At 40.2% G+C, this 17,182-nt stretch overlaps 1 protein-coding gene across 1 annotated transcript in view; it reads right to left on the bottom strand.

Annotated features, from left to right (window-relative positions):
- Positions 1-425: 425 nt before the first annotated feature.
- eepd1 (endonuclease/exonuclease/phosphatase family domain containing 1) overlaps positions 426-17,182 on the bottom strand; it is a 38,740-nt gene continuing 21,983 nt past the window's right edge. The window contains exons 4-8 of the mRNA XM_084379923.1: positions 6,941-7,051; positions 6,355-6,489; positions 5,039-5,177; positions 4,607-4,801; positions 426-3,966 (exon numbers count right to left, since the gene is read on the bottom strand). Coding sequence (XP_084236049.1) covers positions 3,776-3,966; positions 4,607-4,801; positions 5,039-5,177; positions 6,355-6,489; positions 6,941-7,051 — 771 coding nt within the window. The 3' untranslated portion in view covers positions 426-3,775. The remainder of the gene's footprint in view (positions 3,967-4,606; positions 4,802-5,038; positions 5,178-6,354; positions 6,490-6,940; positions 7,052-17,182) is intronic.

Genomic DNA, 17,182 nt, shown 5'->3' with positions numbered 1-17,182 from the left:
GCTGTGGGTGATTGTGTGTGGACATGATGTAAATGGTGATGAAGCCTCTACAGTAAAAATTCTTAAACAGACTTCAACTGCATCTGTCTCTTACATCCCGCAGCGTGTTTGAATCCTGTACTAACCAGCATTAGTTACAACGGGTGAGGGCTACATCACCCAACCATTCAGACGGGTGAGAGCTTCCAAAGGCTAACCGTATTTTTCACACCCCCTTACTGGATATCAGTCATTGATTGGATGCTGCAGCGGATCAGACTGATCTGATAGATCATAGCATGGCTGGAGATTCATACTGGAGTGAAGACAGATAACAGATTAAACTCAAGTGTATCACCATCAGCTTTTATACTTTGTTTGTTTTCTGATTCACCAGCGAGTTAAAAATTGTCAGCCTGACTGTAGGAGAACAAAAGGACCACAACCAACTTTCTTCATTTATTAGAAACATTTTTCTTTTCATGGTCTCTTTTAAACACATGAGGCTGATCATTCCTGAGCGTCGGCTTTCATTAGTTACATCATTTTAGTTCCCCTGAAACATTTAGCCTGAAAATAGCTCCAGTGTTCAAAATACACCATAATCACATTCTGGGTTATTAAATGATGATTTCACAATCAGAATATCACTGAATACAGAGGCAAATGATGAATCAATATAGAAACATATTCTGTGAGTTGAAATGGTTCCTGTGCTTCTGAGCAGACACGGTACACAGTATAAATACACAGTACACAGTATAAATACAAAGTACACAGTATGAATACACGGTACACAGTATTAATACACGGTACACAGTATAAATACACAGTACACAGTATGAATACAGACTGCAGCTTGTTCTTCATGTGCAGCTGTTTGTTAAACAGGTAACAGACAGAAAATCACAGCCACAGTTTTGGTTATTGGTTATAATGTAGGACACAGACGGCAATAAAATAATAATAAATCATATCTTTAAGCCTTCCAGGAATCAAGTTCATCACAATCTATTTTAAGTGTAGGTCTAAACTATATTCACTATATTTTTAATCATGTTAATGTCTGAACTGATTACACTTTACACTGCAGACACACGTTTGCGTGGATCACAGGTTTATCCATGGACATAGCGGGAAATCTGTGGAGGCCCAGGTCCAAACATTGTGATAATATCAGATGGGCTGCTGGTGGGTGAAATAATACATCTCATTAAAGAGGAAAACATTACATTACCTGTACTATAGAAAACGATACAAGTGCGTCTCTCTGTTAACAGAGCTGTGCGCAATTACGCATGTGGCACAACAGTTTAACTTTATTGATTATTAAAACCTCTCGACAAGTCATAGTTCTGTTATAATTTAAATATATATACATAATGGCATTTTTGGCATAAATTCATCTGACGTCTCTACCGCTGTTAAAGCCGACTGACATGCAGCCTTCATCAGAAACGGTCATCGCTTCACGTGACTGCAGAGGAAAGGACCTGTCATTTGTCTTAAAACAGATTTCCTCGGTCCTCTCTCCTCCCGTCGTTTCCTCGCGTCTCTCCACGAATCCTCGGTGGGCGGGACTAAGACGCAAGGAAAGGACGCAAGTGAGGGAAACAATTTAGGTTATATGGGGAGCACCCCAGGATTTCCATTAAATGCCTTTACCGGTGTTTGCACAGGCGCACTGATCCGCTGATGATTTTGGAGCAGTAACTGTGAGCGTCTAAAACTGCCGCGGATGGTTTTACATTAGAGTCAGCTGAAAGCCCACTGCGTCTGAAACAGACGCTGAGGGGGACAGCGTGCGTCTCCTGACCAAGCGTCGCTATTTGACGAGCAGGAGTGAGAGCGTGTTGCTTCAGCCCAGAACAATGATCAGCTCTCTCTCTTCCAAAAGGGATGTTGCACACAGATAATTATACCAACACTTGTTATGTGTTGGGTAAGTTACTTTAAAAATGCAATATATTACATATTAATGGTAACCTTACAATATTACTGCATAGGGTAATTTATTACTCATTACACTAGTTCATTTCAACAAATTGCTCAAAACACCTCTATAGAACAATTTAATAGCCTAGATCTGTTTAAATAAAGCAATGGCCCTGGACACAGGGATGAGCAGGCAGACAGAGGATCACAGTTTGATATATTATGAGATAGGAATAATGTATATTCCTAACAATAACATCATAACAAATTTTAATTGTAGGCTCAGTCATATGAAACACAATAGACCTATACCTTCTATAATGTAGCCTATAATGACATGACAAGACAGAAATCTCTTTTTCTACGCCTTTTATTTTAGTCCACAGAACAATGAATGCATGGACGTGATTCAAGGATTCATCATTAGGCTACGAAATATGGCTTGTGTCAGTCACACAGACACTGAACAGAGAACTTATAGGCTCGACTATATTAAACACACGCATAGCCTATATTCATATGGTCATGTTGGATGGATTCTTAAAAAAACAACGAAAGCTTGACTTCAGTCAGTAAAGTGGATTGTAAAGCGTTACATGACACAATTGTAGTAATATATTACTGAAACATTATTAGTTACTCGTTATATAACTCTGTTACTGCTAAAAGAAATACATCACTGTAACGCGTTACTTTTGCAACAGTGTTGAGGGTAACACGACAGGTTTTCTTGGAGTAAGATCTTTTCTATGTTGTAGTGGATCTATCTGTGAGCCAGTGTTTCCCACAGGTTGAGAATTTACTTGTGGTGGTAATGGCAGGTGGCCCGGTGTGTGATGGTGTGTTGTGACAGAGTAGTGTGTGACAATGTGACGTGTGACGGTAGGGTGTTTAACGGACAAGTTCGATAAATAACAAAAAAAGGTTGATGAATAAATCTTCTTGGCCTATTTTAATCCAGAATTCTGGAGGTCTCTTCTGGGTCGGCTCCACATCAACTTCCATTCAACTCATAAAACCTGACCTACAGTCATTGACATGGCCAGAAGTGTTCATTAATCACTTGGCTTTCTGATTTGTCAGGACATGTTTATTCATTTAGCTCAAGTAAAGTATATATGTATACAATGAATTGTCACAATATTTTTATATTTTAAATTTTAAATAACCTTGAGAGAAAATGAAATTCTAAGTAAGGTGAAACTAAACTTCCATTTATTGACATTGTGTGATCATTGAATAACAATGATTGGGTGATAAGTTCCATGTTTGCCCCTTTACATCACTGTGGAACTGGTTAATGAGCAGCAGAGGCAGCAGCACTACCGTCTGATGGCACTCTGCCCTGGCACCTCTTTTGCATCACAGAGGAAGATGGCTGCTAACACATGCACAGAGAGGCCTGGCTTACATAATTTAACAGCACAGCTTTCATGAGCTCTATAGCTCAGTTGAGATGTTATCGTCGTCTCAACTGACAGAACAGGTGAGCGTTACAGCACAGCCTGTGAAAAGCCGAGTCATTCAGATGACTCTGATTAGATACTGCACTTGCAATAATGAGAGTTCAGACCAGCTGGAACATCTATTAATTTCTCTTTATTTTATATACATGTAGAAAATGTTTGGCACTTTTCTTTTTAAAGTACATTATATATATTTTGCCTGAACATTTTTATGGCTCTATGACTTACCAGTTAGTATTATACATTGATAAATTGAAACCCTAAAGGCAATCTTGGCACTTCTTCACATTCGTCAGGAAACTCTTTGCTCCATGTCTAACCAAGACAAAGCAGGATCCTGGCAGGACAAAGTCTGAAGTCATCCACTGCTGTCTTTACTGTCACTGTGGATGTTGTCACCGCTCGTGTTTGGGCATAATGTCTCCTCTGTCCACCACTGCCATTCCGGGCCTGCTTAGCTCCTTCGGGGATACATCTGTGTAAAACTCAGCCACCACGGGGCAGTGATCTGATGCCACACCACCCCACGACCAGTTGTCAGGGATCCAGGGATTGGTCAAGCCCTCCCGCACTACCGTGCAGTGTCCTGTCAGAGAAAAAGACACAAGAAGATGGGAAGTCAGTAGTTTTGACTTTTTGTCTTGATATGCTTGAGACTTGAAAACAAGAACATTTAAGAATAGTTTTGGCCTGGTAACATCCAAAGACAAAAAAAAAAAAATCAATGACAACAAGTGGCAGGGATGTTTCATTTTCAGGTCGAGCACTGAAGATCATTTGTTTCATATCAGTCATATAAGAAACTGTTAGCTTTGAAATGCCATGTCATTTTAATGTTAACAGTCCTGAAAAATGTATATTTTCACTTGCAATTTTGTTTTTTATAGACTTGGGACTTGACTTTTACTTGTCTTAGTATAATACAAATTTAACTTGGACTGAACCAGAACAACTTGAGAATGGACTTGGCTTGTCCCTGCTGACTCTGACTTGATTTGACCTTGCCTCAAGTTACTTTTTGTCTTATAACTTCAGACTCAACTTAGATTTTTCTAAACTAACTATGACTTAAGACTCAAATCAACTCGTCCTCCATGACTCAATACTTGATTTAGACTTTTTTTTTCAAATAACTCAAAGACTCAACTTGACTCGATTTGACTGACTGAATTTGCCATTAATAACTTCACATTTAAAATTCTAATCCACTATCCAAAACCACGTACCTGAGTAGATCTTTTTTAGGGAGCGGCTCAGCCAGATGTTGTCCAGACAACGGGTGCCCTGTGGTGAGCGTGTGCTGATATTAGTGAACTGGGTGGACGGTACCAGGGCACAGAGCTTCTCCTTTCTCAGTATATCCAGTTCTGGGCTCTGAGGAGGGGAGCCAAAATCTCCTAGCACCACCAAATCTTTCTCACCTACACAGAAAGATATATATATATATATATATATATATAACAAAAAAGGGATGAGAAAAGGAATGATTCTTATAATTCACCTTTATGCAGACATGGAGGGCACACGAGACACAATAGTGTCTGTAATGACTTCTGTTTTGATCACTCCCGTTGAGACTTGAAAACTTGTGACATGTGGCATGATGTGTTGAAGACTTGTTGACTTGAATTTTTATTGGTCTCTTCTGACAAACTGACCTTTGAGTGTTTCCTGTATGCTGGGGGAAAGGCGGTGACACTGGGCTTCATCTGTGTTGTGGTTCCTGCCGTTGGATTCTCCTGATGCAGCTGTGGCCTGCATGTTGACGTTCACCACTGTCAGCTCGTACGCACCAACCTAAAGGGAAAAGTCAGACAATTGATTATGGTCATAATCCAGTTGGAGACACAACAGCACACAGGGATGTACATGGAGCTACCTGTTACGCCCTCATTAAGATGTATAATGTTAGTGGAAATGAATGAATGAGAGGCAAGATATCTGTCTCTGAGATTTCTGCCGCCACCCGAACACAGAGGAGAACATTTCTGCATACCAAAGTGCAGACAGTTGTCATATGGTGCATTTCTTCAGCAGAAAAACTCCCAAGAAAACTGTTTACAGTTACAGTAAAGGTGCAATATGTAAGAATTGATTACCTGTCAAAATTCATACTCCAAACAAGTAGGGCAGCATATCAGAGTATCAGCTACTGTAACTGCTGCTAAGTGTAGCTGCTGTTAGCTAGTCAGTTCAGCTAACGGTTCAGCTAGTGGTCATGTTAGCTAACCTCTCCTGGACTGGGAGCTAAGAGCATGGAGGAGTGTTGGTGTTCTTCACTATCAGACTATCACCTCTTAAGGTACAATGGGGCTAGGGGCTAGGGGCTAGCTGGCTAGAATGCTAACTTCAATTGACATCTCTGCAATACAATACATGTACATATACATCTCTGACATTACGTCAAAACTGTCATTGCTCCACATTCAACTGATAATGTTTCTGAAGACATTCTTACATATTGCACCTTTAAATTCTGTGGATTGTCAATTCACGTCCACTTTCTTAGGCACTGATTTTGAATGTGTTCTATATTGAATTTGTTTATTTAAATGCTTTGAGAAATGAAAGTCCACTGACCCACAAACCTAGAAATCGTGAACAAAAAGAAAAAAACAAACCCAAACTTTCTGGATGGAGAGATACTGCTAGAAGCATAAATGCCATATTTCCATCATATTTCTGTTTTCTTCCAACTTTTCCACCATTTGAGGTTCGACTGACACTTTAATTTCATCATGCCATCTATTTGAAAATGTGTTTACAATACTAACATGCATTACCCCAAGTATGCAGTCTGTATTGCTGAGAAAAATGTGGTTATGTGCTTTAATGATTGAAGGCTGGTTTCTGTATATGGGAATAGATCCATGCACTCAATAATGTCGCTAAACCAAGAAATCTCTGTTATAATAAACTTTACAGGACAGGACACACATTGAGGATGCCACATTCTTTTTTGGGAATTACTTACAGAGAAGTGAGCCAGGTAGAGTTTTGGGTAGGTATGAGTCCCGTTACCATTGACAACAGGAGGATCCAGGACCGCAACATCCCTCAGGTCAATACCAGACGAACTGTCCCACAGAAAGCCAGAGTAGCTTACTCCCTGGGAAAATAGAATCAGGGGAAATGGAGTCAGATATGACCACTTACTGTATCACAAGGCCATCAGTATGAACCATCTTTTGGCTTACTGAACTGCAACAATTAATGGGTGAAGAAGGCAGAAGTCAGTAAAGATTCCAGACGCAGAGATGTGTTATAGATGAAAGATATATATATATATATATTATTTATATATGTGTCTGTGTGTGTGTGTGTGTGTGTATATATATATATATATATACACACACACACACACATATATATATTGGGGTTTGATGGTTTTGGGAACTTGAGGACTGATGATGTAAATGGTTCTAAATTGAAGTTCCATCAGCAAAAGGTAAATACGCCAATGCAGCAGCAGTGAGCTGCGCCCATCAATCAGTGTAAATGTACTTGTTTAACAAATCAACCTAATAAAGGTATCAGTGCTGTAAAGATGGCTGCCGTACCTTGCTGGAGTGTCCAGTGGGTTTTTCAGACACAACACTTTTCCACAGCCCTCGTGGCCATTTCCACTTCCGTACGCTGGCAAGTGTTCCTTGGTTTATCTCCACACAGAACTGCATCACAAAGCAGAGAGGAAATTTTGTCAGCACTACAAATGCTCACAGAGCCCTCAAAGAGTCATGGTGAGAATATTTTAGGACAACTTTTGCATTCCCTCACAATACTTTTGTGTTCCCTCACAATACTTTTGCGTTCCCTCACAATACTTTTGCATTCCTTCAAAATACGCTTTCCTATAAACTTAACTATATACTTTATCAAAAAGGAAAGTTTTAAGCCTACTCTTAAACATAGAGAGGGTGTCTGCCTCCAGAACTGACACTGGTAGATGGCTCCACAGGATAGGACCTCGACAGCTAAAGGTTCTGCATCCCATTCTTCTTTCAGAGACTCTAGAAACCACAAGTAACTCTGCATCCTGAGAGTGCAGTGTTCGAGTGGGGTGATAGGGTAAAGGATGGTATAGTATGTATACACACAAAAAACACAGCGGCTTCATAAAGGGAGTATACAAAGTATTAACTTAGAAAATCCCTCCTGATGTTTAATTAATTGACTATCTGTGCCTCTAATTATCTTCTAATCTTTCTCAAATACATGCACAGTGCACATGGAGCGCTGTACTTTATTTTAACACTTGGAGGCAGATTAACTGGTCATCAGCAAAAAAACATGTTTTGCTTCACAGTTACTGAGAAATAATACAGAGTTCAGTGAACTCAAATAGCCTCTCATCTCATCTTTCAGAAGAAATACAGTGAGAAAGGGGAAGCCTCTGATGTGGACATCACTGAGATAGGGCTAAACCACTAGTATAATATTCTAGAATACACATAAAGGTAAGTTTGTAAGGAAAAGAAAAAAGGGAAAAGGAAAGAAATGGAGGGGCTGAATAGAAGAACCTGCTCATGAAGGCTCAGGTTGCTGCTCTGGCTGACCTGCCACTGGCTCTAAATTTAACCAGAGAAACTCCAAGTGGGACAGGAGGGTCGGGAGAGTCAGAGGAACCCCACCTAGGGCACGCACACACATACCTGACCGCTACATGAGAGGCCCATGCTGACACAACAACCATTCATATTCAAAGTAACAATCTGCAAAGCACAACGCTGATGCTGAAGATTGTCCCTCGATCCTAAAATTATAATAAAATGCAAAAAATGTCCAGTTGTATCCTTCAACACTTCATAAAGGTCTGCAATAAAGCACAAATACATACATTTTCTCTTAAAGTATGTTGAGCATGACCAGATTAACCTACACTCCATCACCTCCAGGTTTCCATCAAGCACAAAGAAAACTAAATAAAGAACTTTTATTATTTTTCAGACACTCAGAAACAAACAGAGTGTGTCAACAAGAGACAGAAAAAATAACCAGTTACTGCTCTCAAATGATTTAATTCATGGTCTTGAATTATTTTTGGGGTCTTCATTTACTCATTTGGGCACAGGAGCAAACTGACTGTAGCATTAAACAATAGTTTTTACATTTTAATGTATGTTTGAGGCAAGTTTTCAACTACCAAAAAAGATAAATCTGAAGCTTTATGTGTATCTTTTTCCTTGATTAAAGCAAAACTATAGTAAAAACCCAAGCAGCTCATTTGTATTATCAACCCCAACTTTCTGTTTGTATCACATTGCATTAACGTCCAAAATCAATATCATGTAACCACGGGAAGTGAAATGATGTTGTTGTGGCTACACCAGTCAGTTAAGCAATAGTGTTAGCGGCAGGCTAGCAGCTGTGTTTTGGTATTGATGTGCCTACAACTGTTCCTAAGACACCCTTTTATTTTAAATATAGCTGTTATGCTATATTTGGCTTTGTTTCAGCAGCATACCTAATCACTGTAGTGTTGCACTGCCAAGAACTGTCACTTCCAGGTAAACAACTGGCAGCTGACTTGAATTGTGGAATATGTGAAATCGCCAGACTTGTTTATTTCTGTTGTCATTTACAGCTGTTACAGTAACATTTATAGAAATATAGTTAAACACAGTGGTCTGACCTATCTGACCTATCTTTGATGTCTGCAATACAGTGGTGTCTTGGACTAACCACTAGTTTTGGGTAAACTCAAGCTGTCATTTTCAAACTAACATAACAGTTATTATTAATATGATATGTAAGCATCAAACATGCATTTTAGATTAATTAGACATATATACTTTGAAATAAAATCCTGAAAAATGGCAATTAAATGCGTGATGCAGAGGTTTTCTACCCGGAAGTTATTGTAACTAAGATTGTGATTGGTTCTATACTGGCCAACTTTGGCTGCTGTCAGTTAGCTGGACACGTACAAATGAAGCTCTAACAAAAGTTTAGACAGGAAGGCTACTCTACTCTTTACTCTTGCATGTTCAGTCCTTACTTAATTTCTCATACCATCTTTTCCATTCACTCCTCTCACTCATGCCCACCTATAATTATCTGGAACCATCAACTGATATCAGCTGCTCACATCAGCCGGGTAACATCTATCCAATAGCGACACACCTTCACTGTTAGCCTATCATCTTGTTGCTGTCTCTTTAAATATGATTGTCTCCTGCCTCTAGTTCATCCATGTGGCTGTTTTGCACTCGCCCTCCACCTCCCCATCACTGCCCAGTCTTCGCAGATTCACCAGCTTCACCAGCTTCACCAGCTTCACCAGTGTCACTGTTTCATCAGCCTATTCATCTCAGAAGAGTTATCAACCACCACCAGTGTCCAGACTCCATGGGGGATTCTTCTTGCTGCTGCTAAGGGCAGATGCCCTTTGATCACATAATCTCCCTGAGTCTAAGTGCCAAAGACTTTGTGACGTAACTCATTATCACCTATCATCTTTTGTAACAAACATTTTCTTTATTTCATTAACTGGGAGCAGTGCTGATTGTAGAGCCTGCTGCTGTCAGACTCTACAATCAGCACTGCTCCCAGTAGAACTCACTGTGCAATAATAACTGTATACATAACTCATTTCGGTTTGCACTAACTGGGCAATTTTCATACTCATATTTATTATTAATTAATAACAATAAACTGCCCACACTGTCTATAATTACACTGTTTATATCTGTACATATTATATATACGATTCTATTTCAATTTCTTACCTTTTTATTATATTGTTTATTTTTGTACTATTATTATTGTTTATTGATATATTGAACTGTCCCTTGGCTGCTGTGACGCACAAATTTCCCCGTTTGCGGGACTATTAAAGGAATTCTGAATTCTGATTCTAGTCTCTTCTGATTGAACTGTACCACTGTATAACCTAATGTTAATGTGATGGAATTTAACAGTGCAATGGACAATCTTATCTAATTAGATTTAATGCAGTTTTGTTCTGATCTTGAATGGAGATACATATGTTCAGATTTGGCCTGTTTGCCCCTTAAACAATGTTGGTATTTGTATTATAATTTGATACTCCTTAAACATTTTAAGAGATTAAAGGGAGAGTTTTTCCTTATCCAAACCTGGGGACTAAGGATAAAGGGTGTCAAAGGGTCACACTTTTCCAATACAGAGGATTTAGAAGAAAAAAAATTACAACATTATGTTCAGTTACTGTAATCGCTGCACACAATTTAATTTGAGGGCACCAATTTGTGCTCTGAAATGTACTGAATGCTAAGCTTAAAGCTTTATTTAGAAAACATGGCCACAACATAACCTTAAATAATGACTGTGTTACTTTGACATGGGGCATTTTTCCAAGACAATCAGATAATGATGCTGGACCTGCCTTTGTTGATATTGCGCATCAGAAGTGCAAAGTCCAAAACAGATCTGCACATAATCAAATTAGGGGCAACTTAGTACACTGTGACTTTGTACCTAAGTGCAACCACTATTTGTGCAAAAAATGATGATCTGTGTATTTCTGTTGGACATTAAGAAAAGAAAGAGATGGATTTGCCAAATGTATAACCAGAAAGTTCCTGACATCAAAGCTTGATTGCTTGAAACACAAACTGCGTAGATTTTGGCAACACTATTTGACAGATCTCTGGAAACTACTGAGTGTTAATATATTTTGTCCTCACAGGGACCAACACACAAACAATAATTAACACCAAAGAACCTTTACAGAGTCTATCAGGTCATCTCAGAGTGCTACCACAGCTCCACCAGGCTGCAGTGACATACACAAATCATAGTGAACTGGTTTCTGTTTTCACTGGCCTATCACTGAGTAAGAAATAATATTAATAATAAAGCAATTTCAGACTGCCAGGAGGTTAGAAAGCCCAAACAGGATTTACTTTCAGTTGTAGTCCTCAGGGGCCATTGATCCTGTTAGGTGAATTGCCCACAAGTATAACTTTGCCAAAACACAAAACACCCTTACAATTCAGCCTGTTGGGACCAAAGAGCCCTGACATGAGCCCTGGCAGAGCTGGAGAGTCCTACTGTGACACCTGGTCCAGACCAGGTATAAGCGAAAACACTGAAGCAGAGGCTCATTTCTAACTGCCAAGGATTTAATTATCTGATTACTGTGAGTGTTAATCAACAGTAGACTACAGGATGTAAAGCCTCCCCACCAGTACTCTCTTATGTTGAACACAAAGTTTAAAACTCTCAAAAGTCTGACAGAGTAAATATGTCATCAGGGTTATTTTACCGTGGGCTGAAAAATACAACAAGTTAGACAGAAAGCCTGTGTTACAAGCTGTAGGTGTAGAGTAAAGTTCATTTTTTGGCCTCTACTCTGCTCGACTTTGACCATCAACTTTTCACAAGTATCCCAACTCTGTGTCAGTGTTATACTAAATGACAGGACTGACTTTTAAATACTTGTTCACTGCATTCATTGTAAAGTCTCTTGCAGACACAGAGCAACATTACTATTCATTCAGAGTCATGTTTCTGTTTACGTGATGAATGTAAATCCATTATTTACTCAGCTAGTTGCAACTGTAGTCTGTCAGAAAAACAACCATATAGGTTGACTGTGAAAGCAGCTTATTAAAACCTATAATTATGTTTCTTGTTAGGTGGTGACCTCTAGTGGCTGTAGTTATTATTACGGCAGCAAAGGAGGTCAGGCTTAGTAGTATAAAGAGTGACAAGTCTGCATAAAGGGGAGGCCGAGGATGGATTGTCAGGTCGAACACACACAAGAGAGCTTTTCCCTGGTCCTGTCTCTCTGGTTTCATCGCTGCAAGCTACACTTCACATTCACATTACATATGTCCACCAAAGTTACAGTGAAATGTTCTAAAGGGGGTTTGGACATTTTCTTACACTACATCATCATTTAACACATGGATGCAATACATGGTATATAACATTTTTCATGCCAAATTAAAACAACTAGGCCAAACTTTTCATCATATGTAAAGCAAATCAATCAAATTAAAATCTTCTGCCTGCCTGCTGCCAGATGATTTCGGTATATGGTCGCATTCTCTAGCGCTAGTTCTTTCTAGAGTGTTTTCTTGTGTTTGTGCTTAATTTTGCTTCTCTTCTCCACCAGTGAACAACCTCCCTGGATCAGCTCCACGCTCCACCTGTCCCCCAGCCTCCAGCACCTCTGAAGCGAAAGCAACACATGGTGGGGCTGGAGGATAGCGCTTGGGATAGGGAGGCACTGAGGTCCTGAGTCAAGCCAAAGCCTGCCCCTCGTTTCACCTGATCTAATCTCTCTTATGGTACAATAAATATCTTTCAAATTGCTCCCTGCTCTGGTGTCAGCTTCTGGGTCCTAAACCAACCACGGACACATCGTAACATGAATGGTGTCTCTGTCTCAGCCACTCCACGCCCCTATTGTTTGTTTCTGCACTATGTACAGTGAGAAGGCAGGATCAGGGCATTAAATACATGTTTACTTCAAGATACAAGTCGTCAAGACAAAGTATTGTTATGATGTAATGGGCCCTAACGATCTATAGCGCATATTCTAAAGCGTAAGGCACAAGTGCATTTAGAGCATGTCACATGTGAACAGTGACACTCTTCACTGAGGGACAGGTGTGGTCCTCGGCTGCTGGACCCTCTGCAGCCATCCTCCTGATAAATCCCGAGATCCTGTCTGAAAATATTTATTACAGAAGCTAAATCAGAAACTGTGGGGGGCGCCAGATCACACAAAATGGCAATTTCTACATAACGTTGTTTTAAAAGTGATTTTTCAGAACCCCAAGAATTTTGTTCATGCAGGATGTAAAACCTCTTAAAATATAATTTACACAAATTCTTTTTTACAAACATTCTCGTAAAATGTAATTAACAAATATAATGTATGGCACATTACGGTACAAGGCAATGCAGAGCTTTTTAAAGGCTTTCTAAAATATGAATTTCCAGGCCCTAAAACGGAATTAGAATTAGAATCATTTGAGTTTTGAACATGAAGCAAAAGGCATAGCTTGGCAAGCTACACTGCATCAACTGAAATGTAATATCTAAGAGAAAATGGAAAACATTTCTCATTCACTTTGTATGAAGAGACACTGGAGGGATAGAGGATGAAAAGAGAGGGTGCTAATGACTGAGACAAGACAGAAGAGATGGAAAAACAGACCCAAAAATCAGCGTGGGAGGCTGGCAGGAATGAAAACACTGCAATGTGGGCTAGTGCTTGTCCAGAGGTAACTCATCCTCCCGCCAGCTTTCTGTCTCTGTCCAAAATACTCTGCTGCTGACCTACTTCCCTTTCCACTGAGCTCTGATTTCACTGCCAAGGATCCATCTGGTAGCCAATAGAGAAAGTGATATTTTATGGATACCCTGACATCTGTGTATTAATGCTGTCACTCCATTCTGCTCAGTAAGAGAGTGAGTGATCTGACTGTACAACATAGATTGGTGTGGGGTTTATCCAGTGTTCCATCATACTGGCAGGTGGAGGTCCCAAAATGTGATGTTTTAAGGCTCAATCACGCCAGAGTTTAATATGACACAATTTTACAGAGATCCTTTGACATGTCAATCTTTATAGGGACAGAGAGCCGGGGAGCCCACAGGAGTGTCACTATACTATTGTGTATTGTGTTGAGTTATCAGGCTGCTCTCAGAAAAACGACCATATAGGTCGACTGTGAAAGCAGGTTATTACTTCATTTATTTATTTATTTATTTTAACTAAGTAGGTCGGTGGGGGAGACACATAAATGACATGGTATGTGGTAGAGATATGAAGCAGAGAATCAAAATAAAGTAAAATAAATAAAGTAAATATGTGAGTGAGTGAGTGAGTGAGTGAGTAAATGAAATAAATTTGCAGATTGTCAGGACTGCATGGAGAAAGCGAAGTCAGTGACAGTGATGCGACTCAGTGTCTGTGAACACTTCAAGTTACAGCCTGTCATCTGAAGGAAGCTTCTGTAGGGCATTAAAGATATGATGATATAAATGGCTGCCATTTTGTAACAAATGTATTTTTAAACCCCTTGGAGAACACTTAATTTTCTCCAGAGGCTGGATCAGAGGGAACACCAGAAATGGCTGTTTGGGGGCATGGCTGCAGATTAATCTGAAGAACATTAGAAAGGGTTTTGAAGATTGAATGCCAAAAAAATTGCATGTTGGCTTGTTTGAAGAGATGAGCAAAGTGTAGCAAGAAGCAACATAGAAGTGAATCTAAATAAGGATTTGGGTATAAAAACTGTGATGGACTGATGTAAATGAAGAAATGTAGGTTAAATATTCATTATAACAGCTTTAATCCTGCCGATAAGCAGTAGTGGTAAATTACACCACCTCTCAGATTTAATTTGAGAGAGCAGGGTCATGAGTGAGTTACTTTCACACCAAGGTAAATGAAACCACAAACAGCATAACGGAAAGGCAAGTCTGATTGCTGGAGCTGTAGCAGAGCTGGATTTATCAGGAAGCATTCGCTCTTCTGAAGATTAAACTTGTATCCAGAAAAGGAGCCAAAATCCTCTTGAATTGAAATAATAGCTGGCAGAGAGAGAGAGTGGGATTTTTGATTTACAATAATATATTGTCCGTGTACAGGGACAACTCCACACCTCCTTGCATCTCACCTTCAAAGGAGTTGGAAGTGGGTAAAGCTGCAGAAGGAGGCTCGACTGCCAGCGCAAGCAGCAGAGGGAATGCGGCGAGCCCTGACATGTACTGCATTCAAGGGCAAAGTAGCTTGAGCGGGAGTCATTAGCCCCATTCACACTGCCCTTTCAATGCAGGAATCATGCACCAATACTCTGCCTGCGGAGAGTGGGGACAGTTTCGCTCCAGCTCTGATCTGCCTGCAGAGGTAGTATCAGAGCCACAGCAGAGGCGAGATGGCTTCTGTGTGAACGGAAAAGCTGCAGGCGCGGATCAGGGGTGTGTCGGTCTGATGGTGTTCACACTGGTAGTGGCTTTGGCAACTTATATGAGGAAATGTCTGTCCTACCAACTCTTCGTCACATTTCTGTCAGCGTCTGTCCCCGGCTCCTGCAGTTGAATGGTGGTGATTATGTGACGCGATTCAGAGCAAAAAACCTTAACTCACCATGTCTTTGTCTCCTTCCACTATTGTGTTGTTGTAGCTACTGTCTCTGGAAACTTGTATTGGAAAAACACTGCGACGGTCAGCCCTCCTGACCGACACCAGTGCTGCTTGGTTCAGTGTGAGCAAACAAAGGCAGCATAAAGACGAGCCTTCGTTGTGGTGATAATGCAGAGTCTCTGTTTGAAAAGGGCTATTGGTGCAGATAGAGGCTTGAGAGTATGTGTAGAGATGGTGAATCCAAGGGCAACATCTGTTACCAAAACTGAATTTCTTTACAGATAAATAGGCTTATAAAAAACAGATAATCTCATTTGATGCGATCAAACACCTTGTTGGCATCAAGCGTGATAACTACTTCAGAAGGGTTTCTGAGAGTAGGTTATGTTCAAAAGTGTACATAATTTAAAGAACAAGTATCTTCCCATTATAAAACCAGTTTGTTCTTCTGATAGGATAGTATGACTCCCTCCAGCCACTGTGCAAGGATCTTAGCCAGTATCTTTACATCTATGTCAAGGAGCCTACCTGTAAGAGCTACACAGCGTAGCATCCTTCTGCTACAGCTATGGGAGCCTGTGTGAAAGTAGGTGGAAGACGTTCATTTTCAACTGATTCGTTGTACATAGATAAAAGCAGAGGGGCCAGTTTGGCATGAAAACGGTCAGGGCCTGGGGCCTTGCCACTCTGCAAAGACCTGACTGCTTGAATAACCTCGTCAAGGGTGAGAGGAGAGTTAAGGCCATCTGCAATCTCAGATGCAACTGAAGGAGTCACTAATTCATCGAAAAACTGGGTCAAACTTTCAGTATTTGGTGGGAACTCTGACTTATATGAGTAAGTATAAGTATGAGTATGATCCATGATCGGAAATAACAAAAACAAATAACCTTAGGCAGAAAGGTACATAAAGAAATAATCGATGCGAGAAAAGGAATGGTGTGAAAAGAATGAATACTCAAAAGACTAGGGATGTTTATATCTCCAGGGGTCAGCACAACCATTCAGAGACATGAAATCTGAAAAACACTTTGCCATAGCAGAAGTAAACTTTTCGCAAATGCAATATTATTAAAATTGGGTGCATATACATTCACTAGTACAACAGGGCTTTGCAAAGGGGTCCCAGTAATGATTAAATATCTCCTATTTTTAACAGATTATTATTATTATTATTATTATTATTTTAACATAGTGTTTAGTTAAATAGTATGCTTCTGTATGTATTAATTCCATTTTGATTTGGCTGGCTGGTAGTGGGTGGGGCTTATCAATCAACCCAGTGGCCCAGGTGAGCTAATTAGGCTGGGTTATGCGTCCAGTGGGAATTTTAGTGCTGAACCATTGAGAACCGGTGTGAGACCCAACATCGGAGTCACCTTTTCGTCGTGAAGATGGACACCCATTACCTCCAGTTTTGATTTCCTTTTGACTATCTTCGAACCACCGATAAAAACTTGAACTTGAACTAATATGATAAGGTTGGAGGTTTGATCCCCCAGCTGCAAGTGTCCTTGGGGATTCTGAACCCCAAATTGGCCCTGGTGGCTGTACCATCAGTGTGGTAGTGTTTGTGAATGCCTGAGCAAAGACACATTAGGAGGCTCTTTGGTTAGGAAGCACGGTATCACTCCTGATAAGCAGGGTGGCACCTTTCATCACACAGCGTCTGCCATCAGTGTGTGAATGTGCCTGTGAACTGGTGAATGTGACA

The sequence above is a fragment of the Pagrus pagrus genome (genome assembly GCF_965226575.1).
Source record: "Pagrus pagrus genome assembly, chromosome: 17".
NCBI classification, from domain to species: domain Eukaryota; kingdom Metazoa; phylum Chordata; class Actinopteri; order Spariformes; family Sparidae; genus Pagrus; species Pagrus pagrus.
The sequence above is the reverse complement of the archived record's forward strand: the minus strand, read 5'-3'. Positions and strand labels throughout refer to the sequence as shown.